The sequence below is a fragment of the Drosophila subpulchrella genome, unplaced genomic scaffold, assembly GCF_014743375.2.
Source record: "Drosophila subpulchrella strain 33 F10 #4 breed RU33 unplaced genomic scaffold, RU_Dsub_v1.1 Primary Assembly Seq354, whole genome shotgun sequence".
Classification (NCBI taxonomy): Eukaryota; Metazoa; Arthropoda; class Insecta; order Diptera; family Drosophilidae; genus Drosophila; species Drosophila subpulchrella.
This window is the reverse complement of record NW_023665577.1, coordinates 8294921-8318571: the sequence shown is the minus strand read 5'-3', so window position 1 is coordinate 8318571 and position 23651 is coordinate 8294921. Positions and strand designations below refer to the sequence as shown.

At 37.7% G+C, this 23651-nt stretch overlaps 1 protein-coding gene and 1 long non-coding RNA gene across 7 annotated transcripts; one reads left to right on the top strand and one right to left on the bottom strand.

Moving 5' to 3' along the window:
* Positions 1–5052: 5052 nt before the first annotated feature.
* On the bottom strand, positions 5053–22592 carry LOC119561016. 5 transcript variants are annotated; one of them, XM_037874838.1, is made up of 11 exons: positions 18865–19573; positions 15549–15750; positions 12603–15050; positions 7594–7895; positions 7405–7469; positions 7273–7344; positions 7115–7219; positions 6287–6448; positions 6069–6218; positions 5824–6005; positions 5053–5516 (listed from the first exon to the last, which is right to left on the bottom strand). In XM_037874838.1, the coding sequence occupies exons 1-11, from the start codon at positions 19303–19305 to the stop codon at positions 5509–5511; spliced, it is 4137 nt and encodes a 1378-aa protein (XP_037730766.1). In that variant the 5' UTR covers positions 19306–19573; the 3' UTR covers positions 5053–5508. The 5 variants fall into 5 exon arrangements, with proteins under 5 accessions (XP_037730766.1, XP_037730768.1, XP_037730769.1 ...); XM_037874840.1 differs by lacking the exon at positions 18865–19573 and adding an exon at positions 22364–22592 and having other exon boundaries at positions 5053–6005; XM_037874841.1 differs by lacking the exon at positions 18865–19573 and adding an exon at positions 22364–22592 and having other exon boundaries at positions 5053–6005; positions 7594–7853.
* Positions 10721–21358, top strand: LOC119561017. Of its 2 annotated transcripts, none has more exons than XR_005221054.1 (3): positions 10721–11379; positions 20923–21211; positions 21263–21358. It is a non-coding gene; the product is annotated as an uncharacterized LOC119561017 (long non-coding RNA). The 2 variants fall into 2 exon arrangements; XR_005221053.1 differs by lacking the exon at positions 10721–11379 and adding an exon at positions 20331–20846.
* Positions 22593–23651: the final 1059 nt, after the last annotated feature.

Sequence of the window (23651 nt, the reverse complement as noted above, 5' to 3'; positions counted from 1 at the left end):
GCGGTCGGCACGGAATCCAAAGAATAATTTGCACGGCAGCCTATCGATGTGTGCTGTACGTGTTCCGGCAGAGGATGAGCAGAGCTATTTCCTATGCCCTATTATTATTATATTATTATTTATATTATATTATTTTATTATATTATAATAATTATATTATTATTATTATTTATTCTAGATTAAGACCAGAATGTCCGTGCGAACGCTGAAATAGCGGAATCTATAAATGCTAAAAAGTTGAAGTTCAGCGGGGTGCAACGCCCATTTTGTTTCAGTGTAAATTAAAGTTGGTTTTATTTCTACATATGTACATGCCGATTATTATACCAATCGCATTATTATCGCAATAGTTTTAAATAACCAAGTTAATCAGTCAAAAAAGATTTGCATGGTCAGTAGTACTGCTGCCACCCGCTGGATGGCGCCTTCCACTAGGTGCCGCGCCAATTGGAATGCCCTGGAATTAGTTATTTTTTAAACTGTTCAACAGACCAAGCGCTGTTTCATGTTTATGATTTGTTAGATGATATTACGATTGTTTACATTTGGCAATACCTATCTCTATGTAAAAAGCCGTGCAAACCAGACTATTTTGTGAAAAGTTAGCCATGACGTCAGAGCCAGTAAATAACGTACATATGTAATACTGTATAAATGTGTGTAGTTTCAATTTGAATGGCGCGGCAATTATAACTTTTTCAAACAAAGCTGTTGGACTCAATATTTATTAAATAAATAAATCAAACAATTAGACTGAATACGCTTTAAGATTGTTTATGTTTAGCAAATATTCATTTATATAAATATTTTTAGTCTACTTTATTGGTTGCCCTCTCATTCTTGGCGCGCTGCCAGAAACATAAACATTGGTGAACTCTGCTACTGGAGCAGAAAATGAGAGCGAAATGCTGCCAGCGTCAAGAGAGCGCAAAATGCATGGCTAACTTGTTCTAATGACAAATGATTAACTTAAACTATTTGTCCCTCTCCCCAATTGGCTTAATACCAGTTTCATTTATCTAATTCCGATTACGTTAATGTAATATCTAAATTATTAAAAAGCAATAGTTCTGGCGCAGGATCGGGGGCTTGCTTTTTGCGTTTGCAGACACACAGTGCCAAAGAGAGACGGAAGATCGTATAGGCAGTGTTGAAAAGCGGTAGAAGACACAGCCCGGTTTTAGAAAATAGAAAGAGTCCGTGGACGTAAAATGGGCTTCACGGGATCTAAACATTTTTGATCTGCACTCAGTATACGACTAATAATGTGACATCTCTAGTTTTCAGCAATTCAACAACCTCGAGGAATCACGAAAATGTCTGAACATTAGTCTGTAAGGAGCAGCTGAAAAACAGCTGACCAAAATTTAAAAATTCAGCAATCCAACAGAGTAGGGATTTTTCGATTTGAGTACTAGGCTTTAATACAAAAAATACTCTCCTTACATGGTAAGGGGTCGTGGCGACCTATAGCTTCAGTGGTTCAGAAGTTACAGTCAAATATAGCTATTTATAGCTGTTTTCCGCTAAACTAGTAGGATTTTTCAATAGTGGTGGAACTAAAGTTTATTACTTAACTAAAGTTTTGAAACGAGCATCGGATTTTAACAAATGGAGTGTCATTCGACGCGTATTTTAAAAAAGAATCCAACAAGTCTTTTCACTGTTACACTTTCGCCGGACTTTCTCCCAAACCAATTGATTTTCTGAAAGTACTGATATGCAATCCTTTGTTTTTGCAATACCTTTCGATTGGTGTATCACTCGGACCATCACTGCAGATTCACACAGTAGTGTTGGGTAAATAATGCTCATTTGGGTGAACATGCTTACTTGTTCACCCGCTTTTTGGCGTGATAACAGCTATAAATATATAAATTTCGACCGCCTGTAACTACCTAAGATACACCCTTGTGTTATATGTCGATGAAAAGATATTTTAAAATACTGTGTACGCCTTCCTAACGTGATTAGTCTAAATACCACAATGCAATTGTTGTTGTATACAGATATACTAAATATCAATCATCCGAATGGTATTCAGGTATATTAATTTAAAAACTTACACACTGAAAATTATTGATTTTTCCAAAACTTCTGATATCAAACAAAAACACCTCCCAACGAGGAAAAAAATTAGTCACAATCGCACCTTTTACATAAAAATGTTCTGATATCAACTTTTGTGACAAAATTTATTTACTTACTAATGTTGTTCAATGTTGTATCCACATGGTTCTAAAAGAGAACCGAATGCACTTTGAGAAATTGACCACTTTTTGTGACATTAATTACAACTAAAAAACGAAGCAACAGTTTTTTTTGTTTGAATTTAATACCAACCAATTTTAAGGATTAAAAAAATTGCCGTGTTCTCGTTCTCCTTTTTGTGTGGAATCGAAGTTTGTGGACGTTAAAGAGGGCGTGGCATAATTTTTTATCAATCAAATGTTGGTCAATCGATTTAAAACTGTAGAAGCCAATCTCAACTGCATAACTCTTCTAGTTTCCGAGACCCAGCGTTCGCACAGACAGACATAAATAATGATAGATATGATCGGAAAAATAAAAGTCCAGCCATAACACTTATTCCACGACTTCTCAATAACACTTAAAATAATATTGTTTAGTTTCATAAATAATAACTGTTTTTCAAATACTTTTACTGAAATTATCAATAAATAATAATTATTTAATAATCAAAAAAATATATGTCTTAAAAATCAGTTGCCAACGGGATATCTATGGCATATAAATTTTGACTGCCGGAACTTGAACTTATGTTCGTAATGTTGCACTGATTACATTAATTTCAATCCACCGCGAATTCTTTAGAGCAACCGTTTAAAGCCATCCATGAATTCTTAAACATACGAAACCGGGAATTCTCAAGAACAGGAACAAATACTGACCATGGTATCAATTTGTTTGTGCTAGCCATTTAAAACGATACCTGAACCTTATAAAGATGAAACCGCGAATTCCTTAAAGCAAAAGGAACCAATACTGACCATGTTAACAAATATAAACTAGTCGCCACACGACTGGTCTCTTTACACCTGAACAGATCATCTGATTCAAATATATGTAAGAGAATTGTCACCAAAATTGATGAGCGCAAAAAAGTAATGGGCGAAATCAGAAAATAAATTAACAACGAATTTTCTATGCAAATCGATCCCTAATGCTAATCAATTAATTACTAATTTATTTTATTATTTTCCATGAAAAAATCTCAAACTTAGAGAGGCACTTTAGTTCTGAGAAAAAAATCATAAAATCAATTTTAAGCGATCTATTTATTTCCGCAATGGCCTTAAAATACTTAGTACTTTTATATTTTTTATTATTTATGGACTTAACAGTTATTTTCTGATTTTTATATAAAGGTCAAAAACAAATAAATATTTTATGACCTATAAAAATTATAAGTGTGCACTTGTAGCGCTAGGATATAAACAAATAAATAAATAAATATTAATATAATTTAAAAAAATCATGAACAACGATTACAAAATGATTTTTTCAATAAACAACAAAGTTAATTTAGTAAAATCATCATGTTCATCATTATTTTTAAATAGTTTATATTCAATAACAAAAATTATTGCATTCCCTTTTGTATGAATATTTAGGTAGAGGTCTTATAAGCCAAATTTTTGAGAATGTGCGAAAAAGTGCACTTTTTGCTGAGTTGAAGAATTAAAAAATCTACAAAACGAAAAAAGTTTCAGAGGAGGAAAACGCTGGAATTACCTTGAAGCTCTATTTTTGAGGTTAGAACTTTTAAAAGATTATTTGAACACCACAATCATATATACAATAACACACTTTCAAACAATATTTACAAAACCCACTGACTGGACTGCATTTAAAAAACTGCACTGCGTTGCTTTACCTTACACCTTTTGACAATTTAAGCTTTTGAGAAAATTATATGATTTACCAACGCTGCCATCTCGATAACATAACAATGATGCGCTTGGTTAAACTTTTCTGTTAGTAACTTTTAAGAGCGATGATATCCTTATACATTGTGATTTACAAACCAATTTCTAACGACTTAAAAAAAAGGTTTTGGCCAAAATAAGTGGCCGTATTCCCCACGATGCATGTTTTCACAAAATCCCTAAAAGCAAGCTATATTTAACATCTTTGTAAATGTTGTTTTCAAAGAAGCAGGTAAACATTTAAAATGCCTAAAATAAATAATTTCCGATTTATTGCAATTACATATTTTATTTATTGAATGCAACTCGTTCAATCGTTTTTACGTACAACATGCTCAGCACATCGTGAGTCATATGTGCTGCCATGCTTTAATACTATTTATGTGTTTTTACAGCGCATTGATATATTATTCTTTCGTTTTCAAATGTCAAACTACAATATTTACTCTTGGCTTTCTCCAGAAAACTCTTCTTAAAAGCGCATTTTTGTGTCTGAGTGTATTTCTTTTCGTTCTACTTTAGAAAAATATATATGTATGCTGTTATATATTATGAAGTAGCATTTTCAGATTATATGGACTGGGTATAAATTTGTATACAATTCTCGCTTGTTTTTCTTCACTTCTCACTAGTGTGATTAACAATTTTATTTTGTTCTTAAAGTACAGTAAATGTCATAAATGGAAGTAAAATTCATTAAGAGTTCTCAACGGGTTCATTGGGATCGTGTTCTTTAAATAGCTTACACAATAAAAGTGATTAAAATCCAGAGTCACCCATTAAGTTTCAACTTTAATTTGATTTGTAATTTTACATTGACTCTTGGTCCTCTAAGAGAAATAAATAAAAAAGAAATTGTATAAACACCGAAAGTTGGCGAAGTTTAACATTTTAAACTGAATAATAAGAAAAAATTATCGTCTTCGCTGAAATGTCAGCTTGTACAGCAATGAACTTGTAAAATTTGTAAAATGTTAATAGGACTGATTGTGGGGTTTGGGGGGATCCGATTTATCTATGTATGTATTTCTCCTATGTAAGGCAACCTCATCCAGTACTGGGAAATCAAATATTGAAGCGTCGAACAAAGCAAACAAAAATGTAGTTTTATGCATAAATAAATTTTTTGCGTGTATTTTAAATGTTTCCGTTTCGTTTTTTACGCTTTCTTGGTTTAGTACTAGTATGTAATAGAGATATTCTTAGTACGACTTTTACAAATTTTCAATTAAATTAAACTATGTTTAAGCTTAAACATTAAATAAAGGCTCGCCTGAAGCGAACGCTGTTCTTTATAATTTCCATTTGTATGTTGATTTAGCTGCCGTTGCACATTATTGATTTGCTTCGCTGGCCATTTGCTAAACCACAAACGAAATACAGTTTTCCGGCACAACTCATCGCCATGTAATATCAAAGAACATAAATCAGTAGACAGATTCGATACGATAGAGAATTAGTAACATATGCCGGGCAACCAGACCCGTAAGGCGAGGGAACTCAAATGGAACGCAATGGGTCTGCCTGTGACTTGTGTGAGTGAGTGTTTACGGGTCAACTAAAAATCTAGAAAAAGTATAATATTCGTCGGAACGTTAGGTGTATATCTTGAAATTCAACAATAACGTAGTTGGCAAAATGATACAATTGTGCATTCGCATTTTCTTATTCACTTAAGAGCACGCTACAGAGCAGTTATTACACCATGATACAAATGGAGATGATGATGGAGGCGCAGTTACGGATCTACGGACATGCTGCGAGATGGGCTCCACATGCCTGATGAGAGATGTTGTCATGAGTGTGTGCGATTTTACAGCAACATATAAAATACATTCCGGGTAATCCGCGGGTTGAGTTTAACTACTACCACCTTGTCCCTTGCCGTAGATGAGCTCCTCGCAGATCTTAAGCAGGTCGGCGTTCTCGCGCGACTTCTGCTGCAGCTGCTCCGTCATCGACACTCGCGAGATCTCCTCCTTCTTGAGTAAAGCTTTCAGTTTTTTCGACTCGTCCGCATGTTCCCTCGCGTAGGTGTCCAGCTTTTTGTTGGCACTAAGTCAGTGAACATATTTGTTAAGTCGTCGCTTTTAAAATACATAAACATCAATAGCTTACATTTCCAACTGTTGCATGGCATGGTTTTTCATCTTGTCGTAGCGCTGTTCCTGCAACCGCAGATTGTCCATCATCTGCCTTCGCTCCGCCAGGAGAGACTCCTCGTTGTTTTTAAGCTGCGTGGTCATCTCTTTGCTCTTTTCGTATTTTCTGCAATAACACCACGATAAGTCGGTTGCTAAAAGAAGTAATACCTGCTTCGTTGAGACAGTGCTTACACATGCAGATCGGAGAATGTCGTTTCCAGCGACGTTAAGTGGTGGTAATTGGCGTCTCGGTCTGCCTGCACTTCCTGTAACTGCCTCTCGTGGAGCTGCGCTTGCTGCTCCTTCTCACTGATCAGCTCCGCAATGGCCTTCTCATAGGCCTCAATGACACCGCTAAAACAATGGAACAACATTAATTATTTACATATATGAAACAATAGATTGGGGGTTGGTGTACTTTTGAACAAATACCCGTTTATACAAATATTATTTTTTTGGATAGCATGTAATTTAAACAGATCAGTTTTCATATTGGAAGTGATGAAGTTAAAGACCAGATAAATATGTCATTGGTCAAATCCGTTTTTACGACTTCCTTAATTTATCTGAACGAGAAACCAGCATAGAGTGCTGCTAATTATTATTATGATTATTGCATCAGCTGTTTAAGTTTTGTATATGTTTGAAATAAAATAAATTCCATCTTAGTAGGCTGTGAAATCACCTAATCACTTATCGAGCTAAAAACTCTTAACAGGGAGTCTTAGTCCCTGTGAGAGTTAGCTCTCACATTGAACCTTGAGAAAACCAAATTTAGTTAGCAGGGACCTTATCTGTCCCTGAAATGTTAGTCGGCACTCGGGAAATCAGGCCTTAATAGAACAGATAGAAAGAAAGACGTTAATATCCTTATTCTCCTATATTTTTTTCAAAAGAACATCGGTACTATGCATTAAAAAAAAAGTATAAGCAAAAAAAATAAAAAAAAAGATTTTATGGGCACGATGCAAATATATGTATGTATAATCAATCATCATATAACAGAGGAGCAGGACTCACTTTAGTTTTGCATTTATTTTATCTTTTTCTGTTATACGTTTAATCAGCGCTTCTTCGCGTTGTTCTCCCTCCTTCAGCTTCTTCTCAATGTCTTCAGACCGGGTCCTAGAAATGAACAGAACTATAGTTGGAATTTAGTATAACCAAGATCATCTTACACTTCATTTTTGATTTTCTTTTCTAGCTCATCCATATTGTTGTAGTTTATGGTCTTATCCTCCGTGTTCAGGCTGAAATAAAATAATACGGTAAATAACATGGGACTCAAAAATCATTCACCTGTTACTCACTTGGAATTATCGAAGGTCTTGTTGCAATCGTTATCAATGACGTCCACACTCATTTTAACATGCTTCTGCGGAAATCAATTTAAATTATTAGTCAGTTCCAAACCGAGTCGGGAGTTATCGTGTTTTCAAGAAAGTACGTATAACTATTAATGTACAAATTGTATAAGTCTTGATTTGTTTATGGCTTACTTTTGTCCTATCCACAGGTGGCTTAAAGTCCAATTTCTTGGCGGTATCTTTGGCACTCGATTCTATTCCAAATGACTGGTTGCCGCCACTTGTCTCGTGCTCCTCCAATGTGGGACTGAGGATCCGGTTCTGGTTTGCTCCCAAAATGTTCAGAAGAGCCTGCTCCTGCTGATTGAGATGATTAACCGGCACGGGAGCTCCAAGAAGGGGATCGAACTTCAGCAGCAACGAACTACGGTCGATGGGGGCATTATTGCTGCCTTTTGTGTACAAATAATCAAAATCTGATGAGTTCAGTATTACTGTGATGGTTTTCGATGATTGTTGGTGTAGATGGGTATGTTAGATGAGTGCATGCGCGTGCATTTTGTTGTTTTGTGAGGAAAAAGAAGAAATACAAAACAATAGTTAGTCACTGGCTTTGACGGCACTCTTTCGTATCATGTTCAGTTTAATTCAAATCAACGTCAACGTCAAGGTTTTCCACTTTGACCTCCTCCCCTCTTCGGGAATGGACCATTTTTATGAAAGGTTAGGAAGGAAAGTACATATGTGGAAAGGAGAATGGATAATACGCCCCTTAAAAAAGAAATGCATAAAAGTATAACATGGAAGGTAACACAAATATGTGGTAACATATAGAGAGGGAAACTAAGGGAGAAAAAATAAATCAAAATTGATTCTTGTTGATTTTTTAAGTAACATTTCTTTTTGAAATGATTTACATTAATAACCGAACTCTGCATTGGATCACACATACCAATCTCTACTATTATCTTGTCCAACGTCTTTAATTGACAACTTTAACCATTGCCGATTTCTGTTAACTTTAAATTGGCTTGTTTTCATTATCATTAAAACCACCTTTTTTTTATCTTTAATCATTTTTATTTGCCTTAGTAACTGTGCGCTATCAGTTTAACGCACTTTTCCGCGGTTCTCTTTCATTTTTGCTTAGAAATAATAGAAATTTATTATAATAAAATACATATGGCAAAATTCTGATCTAAGCATTTCCGTTTTTTGAGTTGACAATGATATGTATTGGTTAATGTGTACTTTTGCATATCAGCTTACTATTTACTGCAGGTTTGATAATATGTCTTTCTAAAAAGTTTTTTTCTGACTGTCTCACGATAAATGGAAGAACGATGACAAAAAAGAAAAGTAGATATGGCATGACTCAAAGCGAGTATCCTCCCCATTCAACCCCATGTACCCCAAACCCAGATCCCGAGGGGCACGAAAATGAGGTGTGCCTGCTCTGCATAGAAGCCGGATAGTTTTCGTCACAATACACACAAAAAAAGTATGAAGTTCAAGAGATTTAAAAATGTAAATATAATATCAAACCGGCTTTTTTTTTAATATTTACTAAATATACAAAATGGCCGTTCGTGGTGGTTTTAGTATACAGATTTAATATCAAGTGAGTTCTGGGACAACTAAGATAGTATGATCGAGGTGGAACCTTTTGTTTCAGTGCACATGGGTACGGATTGGAGAGAATACATAAACAAATGCGAAACCCAGCGACGGTCGGCTTTAAAAATAGTGAGAAACCCGGGCAGGCCCAGATATTAAATGGAGGTCACAACCGAAGGCTGGCATGTAATGCAGCTTTAGTTTTATGCAGTTTTCAGTTTATAAAACATCGAACCAAAACAAAACAAAGGGAAACGACGGCTCGTGAGTCATTTTATGCAATCGACAAATGGTTTCCGAAAGTGGGTTGATTGAAGGAGAGGAGAATTGGAGAGAGCAGGAGCGAGAGAGCTGCTCCTCGCATTGCGCTGCATTTTAGCTGCGTGTCTCAGACAAGGTTTGCATTCTCAAGATTTTTCACTGTTATTCACATAATAATGTTAGCCGTGACCACGGAGCGCCCGAAAAACACCCACACGTATTTTACAAAACACACTATCACGCAGAGCGAATCACACAATGAAACTTCACGCTCTCACGTTCACATATTATTTTTTCTTAGTGACTCGGAGACTTGTCTTCCGTCTTTATTTATGCTTATTTGTTGTTTTTCTTCTGCACAGCTGCTGGATACTTTTCCAATTTTCAGCTCTTCTTGCAGGGCAAACCCAAAGAAAGTCCTCTCTGGTCCCAGTAAACAAACAAATAACTCCGATTTTGTGTTTTCCAAATTTACTTTTGCCGATTTCACAGCTTGACCATCCCCACGATTGAACGGCAGTAGGACTCCGATAGATATAGCGACGTCAGATGTTGAAAACTAACTGAAATGGAATTTCTTATTGCTTACATTTCTCTCCGCAAGTCCAATAAGAAAAGCAGCGCACGCACGCGAGCGAGCGAGAGGGCGACAGACGAGCCTGAATTCTGACTGGAGTGAGAGATAGTGACGCGTATTCAGCAGTCAGCAAGTGCGCAGAGAGAGCCACTGCTACTGAGAGAGAGTGAGCGCTGTGTACACGTTGTCTGTTTGGAGTTGTCCACCGTCCGCCCCATCCCACCCCCACCCACAGACCCCTCTGACTAGCTATCTCGCTCTGCTGCACTTGAGTGCAAGACGAGTTCTAAGTTGAATTCCTATGCGCTTGGGTATTGGTGTGTGAGAGTGGGAGAGAGCATTCGATAGGTCACAGTGGGACGTCGATACTAAGAACATTAGATCTGTCAGTCTTCCTATAGATTTCTAAAAACACTTTTAAGCCAGGCTCAACCCAGTTTTGGACTTCGGCAATTTTGATTGAAAATATATTCATTAAACCTAGTTTCCTAATTCTGATTAGGCATGATCAACAGTTCTTGTATAATCATGGAACAATCAAGGATTCCAAAATTTGGTTAAACACTTTGAGGATAAATGGGGTCAATCGTTTAGATAGGGGTTTTTGGGGATTTTATTCATCCTCTTACTCGGATAAGATCCCAAAAAAAATTATTTTTAATCACAGCAAAACCAAGTTGTGGATGCCATATTTGTATGTTATATACGTCACAATCATAATTGATGTAATTTGATGTTCGACGTTCTTACAGACTTGCATTTATCGAGTAGACACTGCATTTTACTGTAGTTGCTATGATTGCAGAGAGCGATTGTTTGAGTGTGGGTAATATTCAGAGATGCATTTGTCTAGTCAGCGATAACGATAATTTAGGCACCTATTTTGAAAATTAACACCGAAGAAATAAAGGACAACTCTTTGAATAAGACAAAAATTACCAATATGCTGTGGAAATTACCCAAAATATAAATGCGCTCATCGGGCACAAATACACATGAAAAGCTGAAAAAATAACAAAATCTGACAGAGTTTCTTCAATTAGACAAAGTGACGTCACAGCGAGCAAAGTGCTTCTTCTTATTACCCGCATTTTAATTCGCGTACGATGTTGTGCTGATAAGGTCTGTTAACGACACAGAGAGAGAGCTAAGAAAATAAAAGAGAGTTCCAATGGAATGGGAGGAGAAAGTACCATTAAGTGGGAGCGGCGAAAGAGAAATAAAGAGAGAGAGCGCAATGCGGTATTTTCCATCAGTGAGCAGCAAAAATGCATTTGCAGCAAAACAAGAATAACAAAAAGCAGGAAATGTAGTACTAAAAATCATTTTTCATATTCCCTAGTCTGTGAATCATACAATTATGCTACCTATTGGCGATGTGCTGATCTGACGTTGAGTTTTTACCCGTGTTTTCCCTTTCCTAATTTAAAGTTCAGGTTCATTGCCTTGGATGAGCTTATGGGTTTATTTTTACAGTTAGACATCGCCGCGATAGGGGAAAAAAACTATATGTGCATACAAATGTAAGTTCTCGAGTTCAAAGCGCCCATATGATTTCAAGTTCAAAAGTTTATGGGTGGGTTTTCGTAATGGCTGGTGATGTAAGGTCACGAACATGCAAAGGATTCATGGGCACAGTAGAACTCGTGTTAGCAGGAACTACGGTCAAACTTTTATAGCATGATATGAAGGGATTTAAACAAAATTGAGTTTTGGTTCGAATTTATATTTACATTTGTATGTACCTAACCTTTTAGTTGATTTATTTTGTCTTCAATACCCGAAATTACATTGACTGGTACACTGGTTGTTATATGATACAAAAATAAAGGCCAAGTTGAAATATTTAAGCATTACATGTCTAACTTAAGGATGTTGAGCGTGTTTTTAGTTTTCTTGTTTGTAAAAATCGATTACAACTAATAACTATAATTTGTTTAACATATATTTATTTTTTAACCGTTACTCGTAGAGTAAAGGGTATATTGTATTCGGGGAAAAGTATGAGAAAGGTAGAAGAAATCGTTTTCAACCCCATAAAGTATACACATATACAAGGGTGGTCAAAAGTATTTTCACAAAACAAAAGTTAAATATACTCATAATTTGAACTTACTTCTTGTTAACTTTGGCATCAATGGAAAGGTAATTTAAATGCCGTTTGAATGATACAATACATTTCCTAACTCATTCAGTACTTATTGAAAAGGACTTTTTTGAACTTTTTCCTCGTTAGAAAACTTCCGAGATCTTGGCGTTCATACGAACAGACGTCCATGACTAGATGGAGTCGGCTAGTGATCCTGACCAAGAATATATTTGTATAGTTTATAGGGTCGGAAACGCTTTCTTCTACCTGATACATACATACTTCCCAACGAATCTAATATATCCTTTTACTTTACGAGTAGCGTGTATAAAAATATGAAAACTCTTTCTTGTTCAGCTCATAGAAGAAACGTATAATAATAATACTCCAAGCATGTAGTTTTTTTATGAAATAAAATAAATTGATCAAATTAAAAAGAGAACGCTTATTTAATTAATAATGTTCATACGATAGCCGCATATTTGCTATACATATCCTAGAAATATTAAACCGATCGGTCAAATAGATATCGTGGCTAACAGTTGAAAAAAACTTTGTTTCCCTAATGCTAAGATTTACATTCAACAAAAGAAGTTTGACTGTAATAACATGTACTGGATCATTCCTTGTAAATTAAAAAAAGGGTTTTTGACTTACAGTTTTGGTTGCTGGCGCCATCCCGGAACTCTGCATCAAGGACCGGCTCCTCCTCGCCAGCTGCTTCTACCCTCTGTCCGCTCATAACAGAAGCTGCTTTTCCTATTTCTCCAGCAGAATTGGCCTTAATCTTGGCTTGGTTGTTGAAGCCACTGCTGGTAAACTGCGGGGTCTTGAACATGTCATCCGAAACAGGAGATATGGCACCAAAGTGCTCTACGAACACATCGTCCTTTTCATCGCTGGCACTTAGCGTGGCTTGCTCCTTGGCGGACAGGGCTTGCTCCTCTAGGACAACGGTAGCATTTCCAGGCGGCGAGACCGGAGAATGCGCCTCATGGATGGCGGCTCTTTTGAGATTTTGGTAGGTGGGAATCGGTGGCGAATTTAAAACTGGTTCTTGGGATTTCTTATAATTTTGCTGAGGTGACTTTATCACGGTTACTTCATCCATCCTCATGGAGACATCCACATCCATGGCATCACCAGCAATTATATCCTCGGTAGCCTCAATCGCTGGAGAAGCATTTTGCTCCAAGCAGAAGGTACGGCGTGGATTTTCCTTGCAGAAAGTCCTACGAGATTTGTCCCCCTCCTTTTCCGCTGTGGATTGAATCACCGAAAAAGTTCGTCGCTGATGATCCCCGACCGATTCAAGACTTACAGCAAATGTGGGGGAACCCTCAAAATCCGCTGTATCCGCCTCTAATTTTGTATCCCTTACCTTGCCGCTGTCGAATGTTCCATTTAAGAGTACGGGCGAATGCTCGCTCATGGGCAAGGTTTCGTTGAGATGTTCCTTCTTCTCTGGACTCGGTTGAGTTATCTCAATAGCCACTGCAGATTTATCGATAACTCCAGCTTCAAAAACGCTTTGCTTGCGATCCAAAGACGGTGTAACCACAGCCTCCTCCAAGTAGGGCATATCTTCCAGCTCCGGTGGAGCATGAGGCGAGCGAGGGAAGTGGGACGGTTTCTCCACTGGTCCTCTAATAGGGAAACTAGGCGAGGTCGGTTCCGAGTTGCATGACGTGCTACCGCCAAGATCCAAAGACAACGGTGTCGTAGAACGCTTTTGTGTGGGTGTGACCACCGCAACCGTCGAGGGGTGATGCTGTTGCTCCTTCACTCCCTCCTTCTCCAACTCTGGAATCTGCATTTTCATGTTAACTGATTCTCCAGGACTTAAATCATCAGGCAAAGGCAACTCCCTCAAAGCCAGAAATTCTAGTTCTTCGGCGGTTTTTGGACGATGAGTGGGTATGGGTGGAGAAAGAGCCAGCTCCTCCGCTTTGGCTTGGGGCGTCGGTATAGGGAGTGAAAGTAGAGCTGGTGGTGGCTCCACATCAATGTATTTCAATGAATCTTCTTGCTCTGCAATGTTCTGATCCAATTGATGGTTCTGAGGAGGCTGTTTTAATAAAGCCGTTTCTTTTTCTTCGAAAACGTTTAAGGAAGGTATGGTTGAAATAGATGCCTGCGATTCCATTTGATTCTGTTGAGGTGACCTTATCACCGAGGCATCATCCACTTTCATGGAGACATCCACTTCCATGGGCTCAAACTCCTCCCCAGTTATTTTCTCCTCGGTGGCCTCCACAGCTGGTGACGCATTTTGTTCAAGGCAGATTTCTTCTTCTTTCACTTCAGATCCCTTGATTGTTTCTGCTGACACTGAAGTTATATGGTCTTCATTAAAGTGCCCTAGTGACGTGTTTGCATCTTCCGATGGGCGTTCTAAGAGCTCTTGAAAATTCAAAGACTGCAGGGGCGCCTGAGAATTTTCTGATTCCGGTTCCGGCGCGTTATTGATAGGATCTTGAACGTCCAGTATATGTAATTCTTCTTCAGAACTTTGTTGCTGTGTTTTCTGTACTGAATTCTCCTGATTTTCTTCCCTCTTCTCAAAGTCTGGTTTCTTTAGGTCCCTTGGAAAATCGAATTCAGCCCGTTGGGATGGTTCATTAGCCTGCTCAGACTGTCCTGATTCTCCAGGGGGCGATCCTTCAGTTCGACTTATAAGTTCCTGTTCTTTATCCATCTGTACTTGCACAACGGGGAACCCTTCTATCCTCTCCTGCTCCTGTTTTCCATGGTCCTGCTTAAGATTCATCTCTGCGATTGACTGAGTTTTGCTAAGAATTTGCTGTTGTAATAGCTCATGGTCTTCGGGACCCAACACATCCTTTAACATTTCCATGGTTTCGTTGATATCGTCCACATCCATAGCTTCATAGCTGACGTTGTTGTGCTGGCTGACAGCCAAAGGATCTTCGAATTCGTTCTCCATTGTAGCAACCGAGGTCATGGACAACTGTTGCTCCAGCACATCGTTAAGGGCACTTGAATATGCCTCCAATTCAGAGCGATCTCCCGTGTACCGCTCACTGTGAAGCGATAAGCACTCCACGAAAACATCCGAGTCCGAATGGTTTGACTTAAGTTGAGCTGTGGGAGTAATAAAAGTAAAGTAAGTTTCAATTGAAATCAAAAAGGAACGCTACAGTCGAGTGCATCGACCATAATATACCAGTTATTCGACTAGCCAATTAACCTTTAAGAACCACTCTTATAGATATTGTCGAGGTGCGTAAGACGTATAACCGTAACTTATAGTGGCGTAAAATCGTAAAAGCGTTCGCACGGATAGTTGGACATGGCTAGGCCGACTTTACTATTGATCCTGATCAAGATATATACTTCATATAAATAAATTCAAAAACGAATAATAATTATCGAACACAATATACTCTACGAGTAACAAGTTTAATAGCACATATATAGTTTTTTTTTTAATTTATTACCTAATTAGTATGTGGGCATGACTAGATCGGATCGGTTATTGACGTAACCTTAAGTTTAAAATACTTCCATGGTTTAAAACTCTAAGATATGTTAGGACTGAAAACATTTTCGTTGAAATGCTGTTATCGTTCAAATTCTCACCCTCCATTTCGGCACTTAAAGGAGCCAGTTCTGGTATTTGCGTCTCATCGAACTCGGGAAGCCCTCCGAATTTTGGAACCGCGTCCACATCCAGCTTAAGGCAACCTGTTGCCACCGTCTGATGGCCCAGAGCAGCGGCCAGAGCCTTCTGTTGTTCCATGCTTGATGGCTTGGGACTGGGCTTCACCGCCAGCGGACTCATCTGCCAAACAAGAGGTGCATAAAATGCATGAAAATTAATTAGAAATTGTGCATCGCGTGCGGCATGATTTGAAAGAAAAGTATAAAAATTAAGGTAGGTAAGGTAGGAAAAAATAAACATAATCCAAACAATTGGCAGACGAATAACGTAAACAACCGATGACGGGGTTGGGATGTAAAATATGATCACGGGTAGCAGCTGCTTGGGCATTTAATTAGAAATTCTTGACACATTGCTTGAGTGAAGGGACCGGTGACATAAATAGGGCGCATCTGGGATTTCGGTTGTCTGTTTTAAGGAAGGCATGCCCTTTACCTATTGCTTACACTTTTGTGCCATTTATGCATATTATTTACTATAAGAAAGGGTTGTAAAAGTATGGTCTTAATAATCTATTTCCCAAGTATCACCAAGTATCGTAATAAAGTTTGTGCATGGCTCGGAAGGCAAATGTCTTACAACTTATATTTTAAGCCTAATGAGGCTTATTCTGTTCAGAATGCTTTTTAATAAAGCAAAACCATAAACAAAAATAAATATCTCACAGAGAGAGTGGCAAGCAATCTCTTCGATACCCCCCCACGAAATAGTCGTCGCAGTCGGTCAGTCGACAAGCAGTCATTAATTTAAAAGCTAGCCAAGACGTGAGAAATCGGGGATATGGGGGTGATGGACGCGAAACTGGGCCGGCGTCAGCTTTTGTGCAATGTGAAATGAACATACGGCGGATTCAATGTGACCGGGCCGGGCCGGGCCAGGCCGCCATGTTTTCCGTCTATTCACGGTTTGGGTGCAACGTTCTACTCGCGAAATTTAATTAGAACGCATTACAGTACAATGATTGCGGCAAGGTTAAAGTCAGCGAATACGACGAATTGGGGCAAGTGCGGGCCAGATTATGGCGCACCAACGTACTGGGAGTAGGGTAAGGGATAAATGGGCCAGCGGGAACTAAAGGTATAACGATTAGTAAAACCAAACTCAAGACTAAAATAGCAAAAAAGAAATCGAATTAACAAAGAACAATTTTTTGCGAAAAGGAATCTCAAAAAAATATATATATTTGGTTTCAACAATAAAATCATGTTACCCCTGCACAGGGTATATGTAGTTTCAGGCAGAAGTTTGCAACCATAAGAAAGTGTTATAGCTAAGTAGAGCATTTAAAAACAATTTACAAAACCTTTAGTTGTGAAATAAAGTAGATAAATACACTATGTACAATGTCCGTTTTTTTACAAAAGCATTCTTCCACACGGTAATTTTTAATTGCAGCGAGCCGAATTAATACATTTTAGATAGTGTATTTATTTTCTTAATTTACAAACATTTTCACCACTATATGATATCAGCAGTTTTTTAAAAACAATTATTTTCAAAGTGTTATTAGTAAAACGTAACTTTTGTCGATGTGTAAAACGTCAAAAGTTGAGGAACCGCAAATCGAAATCTAAGCAATTTCTAGCTTTTTTCCGGCTAAACTTTTGAAAAAGTTGCAGAACAAATGTTTTTCAGCCCAATCGGTTTAATACGACAAAAATTATCTCAGCACCGTAACACAAAAATAAGGCAAACCGACAAACATACTTTTAATCTACATTTTAAAATGGCCTATAATTCATTTAAATTGCATTACTTTTATGGAGTATCGTATTGCAATGCTTTTGCTACCAATCGACTCGTATTTCAGCAAAGAACATGAACAAATTAAAAGATCGGTAAATTTTCCATCTTCGGTTTTCCTAGCTTAAATATTCTTAGATTAACTTTTTTTATTGCAATTCCTTCGGAACCAACCGACTTTTTAAAGGTCTTAGTACCAAAAATTGAAAAAATCAATAGATTTCGATCGGCGTATTGCTACTGTCGTAGCAGATTTTAAAATTTTCCCATATTTATAGCAGTTCTTTCGCGTACACTACTGGTGCAATTCGTCACTACTTGGACTGCCGTCCAAAGTAATATATATTTTTGTAAGTTTGGTATTTAAATCAATCAGATTTAAATCAATCAATATACGCAAATTCTTAAGAAATGCAGAAAGTCTAACACTTTCGGGGAATACAAATTACTTTAGTGTCGCGGATCAATAGTTTTTGTCAAAACCACGTATTGAAACTCCGTGTTTTTTCATTAATTAAAAAATAAAAACCGGGTACCCCAAGGGGCGAGTTGTTCTTTTAATTTTAAAAAGAAATTTTGGAAACAAATTAAATGCGATAAGTTTAGACAGCAAAACTTATTTTTCAAGTGTTCTAGAAAAAGCCGAAAAATACATACATAGGCGACTTATTTATTTTCGGCAGTATCGGATTCAAAAATCAGTGGATGTTGTTTTAATGACATTTTATTATTATAGGTGACAGGTCTGTAGGTTTGAAAACTTTTTCTTTTTGACTTGTCATAACTAAACGTATGAAATTGTACGTATTAGGTACCTATAGAAAGCTTGATCTTTTAATATAAAAAGAGACTCAAATCAAATTTGTTTTCCTTTGCTTACGAACAAATGTTTTTTGGAAAAGTGCCAGCAATGGCATGCTGGAAAAAAAGGTCTGTAAGTTGGGACAGTTTTAAAATTTAATAAAACTCAACCCAAAAGTAATCCAAACTTTTTAAAACTATTTATGTTTGATAACTTAATAAAATTTAGTTAGTTTTAACTTGTTTCTCTTCCTTTGTTAAAGTATTTTTACCATGTTACAATTAAAACTAAAAGGTTGATTGAACGACTCACATTTCCCTTAATTTCAAAGAAATGTAGTGTGCCGAAAGCATTGTCGTTCAATTTTAAGAATTTTGGTCGTTTTACTTAAAAACAGATCATTAATTATTATTTGCGGTTCCTGGTTTTTGTTCAAACTTAAAAGTTGTCAAACTTGGTTTGAGAATGAACAACATAGACAAACAGCATGATACGTCTATACGGAAATGCATAAGATACATTATGAATGCGGTCGAAAATATCTCCGTTACTGTTTGACAATCATCTGACTAAAATTAGAACACCCTCTGCAAGGGTAAAAATAAATCGTATAAAACGGGCATAAAGCATCAAGAAGAGTAACACAATAAACACGCAGTTCACTTAATGTTGTATTTTTGGGGACATACCTCGCCACTCATAGCCTGTAAGTGCTCCATTTCGTTAGCACTAACTTGGTTTAGATTCACGTTTATCTCGCTTAAGAGTTGCTGGATAGTTTCTCTACTACTGCTGTTTTCGGAGGCTGCCAGTGGGATTGAACTAGGCTCCTTCAGGAGACTGCAGTTCTGCTCCTCCAATTGCAGTAGATCTTCTGCGGCAGACTCCAGAAGCGTTCCCAGGTGCAAGGAGATGGGAGAACCCCCTTCATTATCCCTTGGTGAAGAATGCTTTGCTTCTGATGCTTCCGTGGCAGCTGGTTGAGTGGTGGCAATGCCAGTGGTAATGCCATTATCCCTTGGTGAAGGATGCCCAACGTCTGATGCTTCCATGGCCGCTGGCTGAGTGGTCGTAATGCCAGTGGTGGCGATGCTCTTGGGCCTTTTGATTATGCTCGCGATGAAGTCCATGACGCTCTACGCACGATTAACTCCGGAGACTCGTTATGGTTCACTTGATTCCATAAACCGATGGATCGATAGAAATTCTTGGTTGGTCTTTAATGTTTTTTTCCTTTTTTCGGGATTTGCGTTGTGACACAGATTTTGGCTCGCCTACTCGGTATATTTTCTACTGTGATTTTTCGCCGTCATCTCTTCTATTATATTGGGTAACACCGCCGGGATTCTCGCGACCCGTCGCAGCGTACGTTTCTCACTAGTTCCCGATCTTGTCTGTCTTTGAAATCAATTTAAAAATATTTTCATTTTCAATTTGCTTTGCTCCGCTCAGCGGCACACAAGCACAAATGTTTTTGGGCAAGAGAGAGTGGGGAACCGACAGAAAGAGAGCTAAATTTTCAATGGCATCCACATAACGATCCGGATGTTTTTGTATGACTATGAGTTTGGATCGCTTCTAGCAGTAATGTCGGTTCTCCCTTTATCAGCACGGACCCCTCTCTTTTTCTCGCGCAATCTCCTCCCGCTCTTTTAATACTTTGATTTCCTAGAAATCTGGCATTAAAATAAAGCTTTGAAAGTGTATTAATTTTTTCCCTCTACATTTTTAAACATTCATCTCACGTTCTAAAAACAGCATCATTGTAAAATGTGGTAGTAAAAAAAATTATTACATTAGTAACGCTTGATTTTAATGTCAGTTTTCTATGAAATAAAACATTCGATAAACGATTTTGAATGTTTGACACTGATGCTAGCACTTTAAACACACTATTACATCTCACTTTTTAAAGCTGTAGACATGTTTTTGAATCAATAAAATACAAAAAAGTGTGTTGGGTTCTGAAATATAAATCGCCAATTGTTGGGCCAGGAACATGCATATATTCCAACAATGCTTTTAGTATTTCTGAAGTTATTCACGCAGTTTCGGCTTTGCTTACATGGAAACTCTTTTCAATAGCTAAGATTCAGTGATAACGATCCTTTGGTAGTCGCAAGGTGAAACATGCATGTTTACCGAATCTAAATGGCTCCTTCTGTGTGTGTTATCAAGTGTTGTAAAGTTGTATACATATTTGCTTTTCAATCTAAGTCGATTCCTAATCTCCAGTTAGCAAAAACATGTTCACTATTCAAAATCACTATATTTTATGATAGCACCTTAAATCAGGGTACAAGATTTCCGATTGTTAAAATTCCCTATTTTGCAATGCAATGGAATTTGTCGGTTTATATTCAAGCGTAACATTTAAATGTTTTGGATTTTGGTGATAGTCTTCACTTGGACCGCACTGCTTAATTGGCACGTAATTTAGTGCACTGCATACAGTGCTGGCGCCAGATGACAACCTTCTGGTCTGAACTGCAATGGAAAACTGAAAAACTAGTCAAGCCTTAGTCAATTCAGACTGAAATGCAGCAGTGAAAAACGCAAGACCCCGCAAAAAAGCTAAAACACTTAAAGAGGGGAATAGAAAGCGGGAGAAAACGAAATTAGGGCAACAGACGACTGAAAGTCTTCGCCAAACAGCTGGAGCTCCAGCCTGGTACACACTTATATTTTAAAAATTTCTAAATACTTAAAAATACACATTCATTTTTCAATTTTTTCAAAATTTTCAGTTATAAAACGGGAAATGTAACATTGGTGCAAGGAATTAAAAATATTTTCTGCGGTGTAGCCCTTGTGGATGCCAAGTGACATGCAATCCCACTGCCATTGTTGCGCATCACGGCGCACTATCTGCAAGTCGAGTCGAATCGAATCGAGGAAGTACTCCACATTGTCCAACGGCTGACTTAGCATATTTGGCGAGAAAATCTAAGCACTGAAACGGAATCCCACACGATGGGCCTTGACGAGGTGGCAATAGTTAGATGTTGCCTTTACCAATGCGTGACAGGTGACAAGGTATCAAGTTTAGAAACCAAACAGAGCTTTTCATCAACGAATCTTCTTTAGTTACAGATTATTGAACAATTTTTTCTTATGATTTTTTTTAACCTCTGATCTACCTTGAGGTCTATGTTATGTTATTACTATTATTTTAAAAAGCACATAAAAATATTTTAGAAAATAAGGTAAAACAAATTTTAATGTATGATTTGTTGGACATTAATTGAATGAAAATACACACAAGTGTTTTGGTTGTTTATAGTCGGGGACTTGAATTTATACGTGACACATGGTGGATTACTGTATAAAGTTGGAATAGGAAACTTTGACGGAAATTCGAATAACCTCTGCAACAACATGGGGGAAATGAAAGCAAACAAATATTGGAGAAAAGACAACTATAAACTGAACTATAAATAGGCGAAAAAACAAATGTAGACAGCAAGGGTGGAAGCATCTGCAGATCTTCCTTAACGACCATCGTTGGTGGCAAAAGGGGAGATGGAGTGTAAAGACTTTTAGTCAAACTGGAGATCCAGAGAAGAGCATTACACGGTTTAATGTAGGTTTACGCAATAAATAACCTTCTTCAGGCATTATTTCGGTTTCAATTAGCAATTATTGTTGGTTTGGCAAGAAAGCCATTCAAACAAGACATGGCGATCACCATTAGGACATCTGGAAAACGAAAATTGTGAAGAGGCAGCAACATCTTTCAGATATCGGGGATACACCATAAAGAATATTGCATTTATAGGAAGATCACTTGGCCTACCAGATTCCCTGGCCCGTTGTCCGGTTTTGTGGCAATTCTTCCGGCCGAGGCCCTCGGTTTCTTTGTCTTGCCCTGCTTATTGCCCATTTTCGGGGTGTAGCTACGGCTGGTCTGGACTCTTGGGATGGACAATGTCCGGCGGACACCGATCGACTGGCTGGTCGCCGACAGCTGCCACAGAGCTAATAAAAACGGCGCAGCACATAACATATACAATGTACAAATGCGAATAAAGGAAAATAGGAGAAACAGCCTGTGATCGAAGCGTTGCTCCATGCTTATGTGTATTGTATTCCGGGTCTACTTGTGCACATGCTAGAAAGTGAATGTTTTGGCATATTGCGCGTGGTCGGGGGACGGGGCACGCCCCCAAGTTGAGTTACTTTGCTTACCTTAACGGCGCCATCGTTTTTGTTAATCTCTCGCAAAACTCCACGACCGCCAATTCCCACACCCAAGCCATTGTCTGCACCATCGAATTCCATGACATATATCCCAGTATGCAGCTCTCTTCTAACGGTGGAGTGCACAGTTTTCACTCTATCTGCTGAGTTAAAGGCGAAAACTCCTATTTATCACAATGTATAGATGGGTGAGTCGAATTTTTGCGTTGCTTTTGTGTAAAATGCCGCTACAATTTGAAGAAGCATGAAATGTCAGTGTGACCGCGCGTGAGCCCTGCAAAAATACTAGTCAGCCCATTCAAAATATACCAAAACCATATAACAGCCTTGGTCGCGTTCAGCAGAACAGCCTGTTAAATTGCTGAATTTTTGAAAATTCAATAGAAAGCAACAAGTAGCTGGAGCAAATTTCCAAATTTTTTGGAAGTAAAACATGTAATTCATTTTTTTATTTTAAGTTAAAGCCTAAAATTATCAATAAGGTAAAAAATGTAGTAACATTCTGTATAAATTGGCTTGAAGTTAAATAATGCCTACTGTCGATACTAAAATGTCGCCATTGCTTTTTAATGAAATAAAATTACAACTCTGGCTTTCAGACATTTAAGAGCTTCGAGGTTGTTGCTGAAATTTCTGAAAATAGAGTTTGAATGGTGCAGCTGATAAGCAGCTGTACAAAATTTAACAACTCAGCAATTCAACGGCAATTTAAAAAGTATCAAGCAAAAGGCAGACTATTATTTTTAAGCTCCTGTTTTACTCACCGTGATAAAGAAATTTTTGTAGCATGATTAGTGATGATGCTTGCTTTTATAGTAGCCCTATTCTATGACACTAGAGCATTAATTACCGGAGAAGAGACATGATCCTAAACAATATTTTAATTGTGGAAAAAATGGTTTCGTAACAGTGGAGGCTAGTGTGAACGCTCTGAAACAACATACTTGCGGCTGCGACTTTGCACGGTATGGTGATGAAAATATCGATATTTGCCATTAACCACTTCTAATAAGGTCAACAATTTGAAATCCTGTTACTCGAAGAGTAAACTCTGTGATCTCGGAAACTATAATAACTAGATATAAGAGATATCAAATTTAGACTCCTTAGCTTCGTATGCAGCGCACGTTCGCTACGCGTATGTGCCACGCCCACCCTTACGCCTACAAACCGCTCAAAACTGTGGCTCCCACAATTTTCATGCTAGAAAAAATGTAAACTGAAATGTATTGGTCTCGTCAACACCTATCGATTGACCCAAAAAAAGTTTCCCACG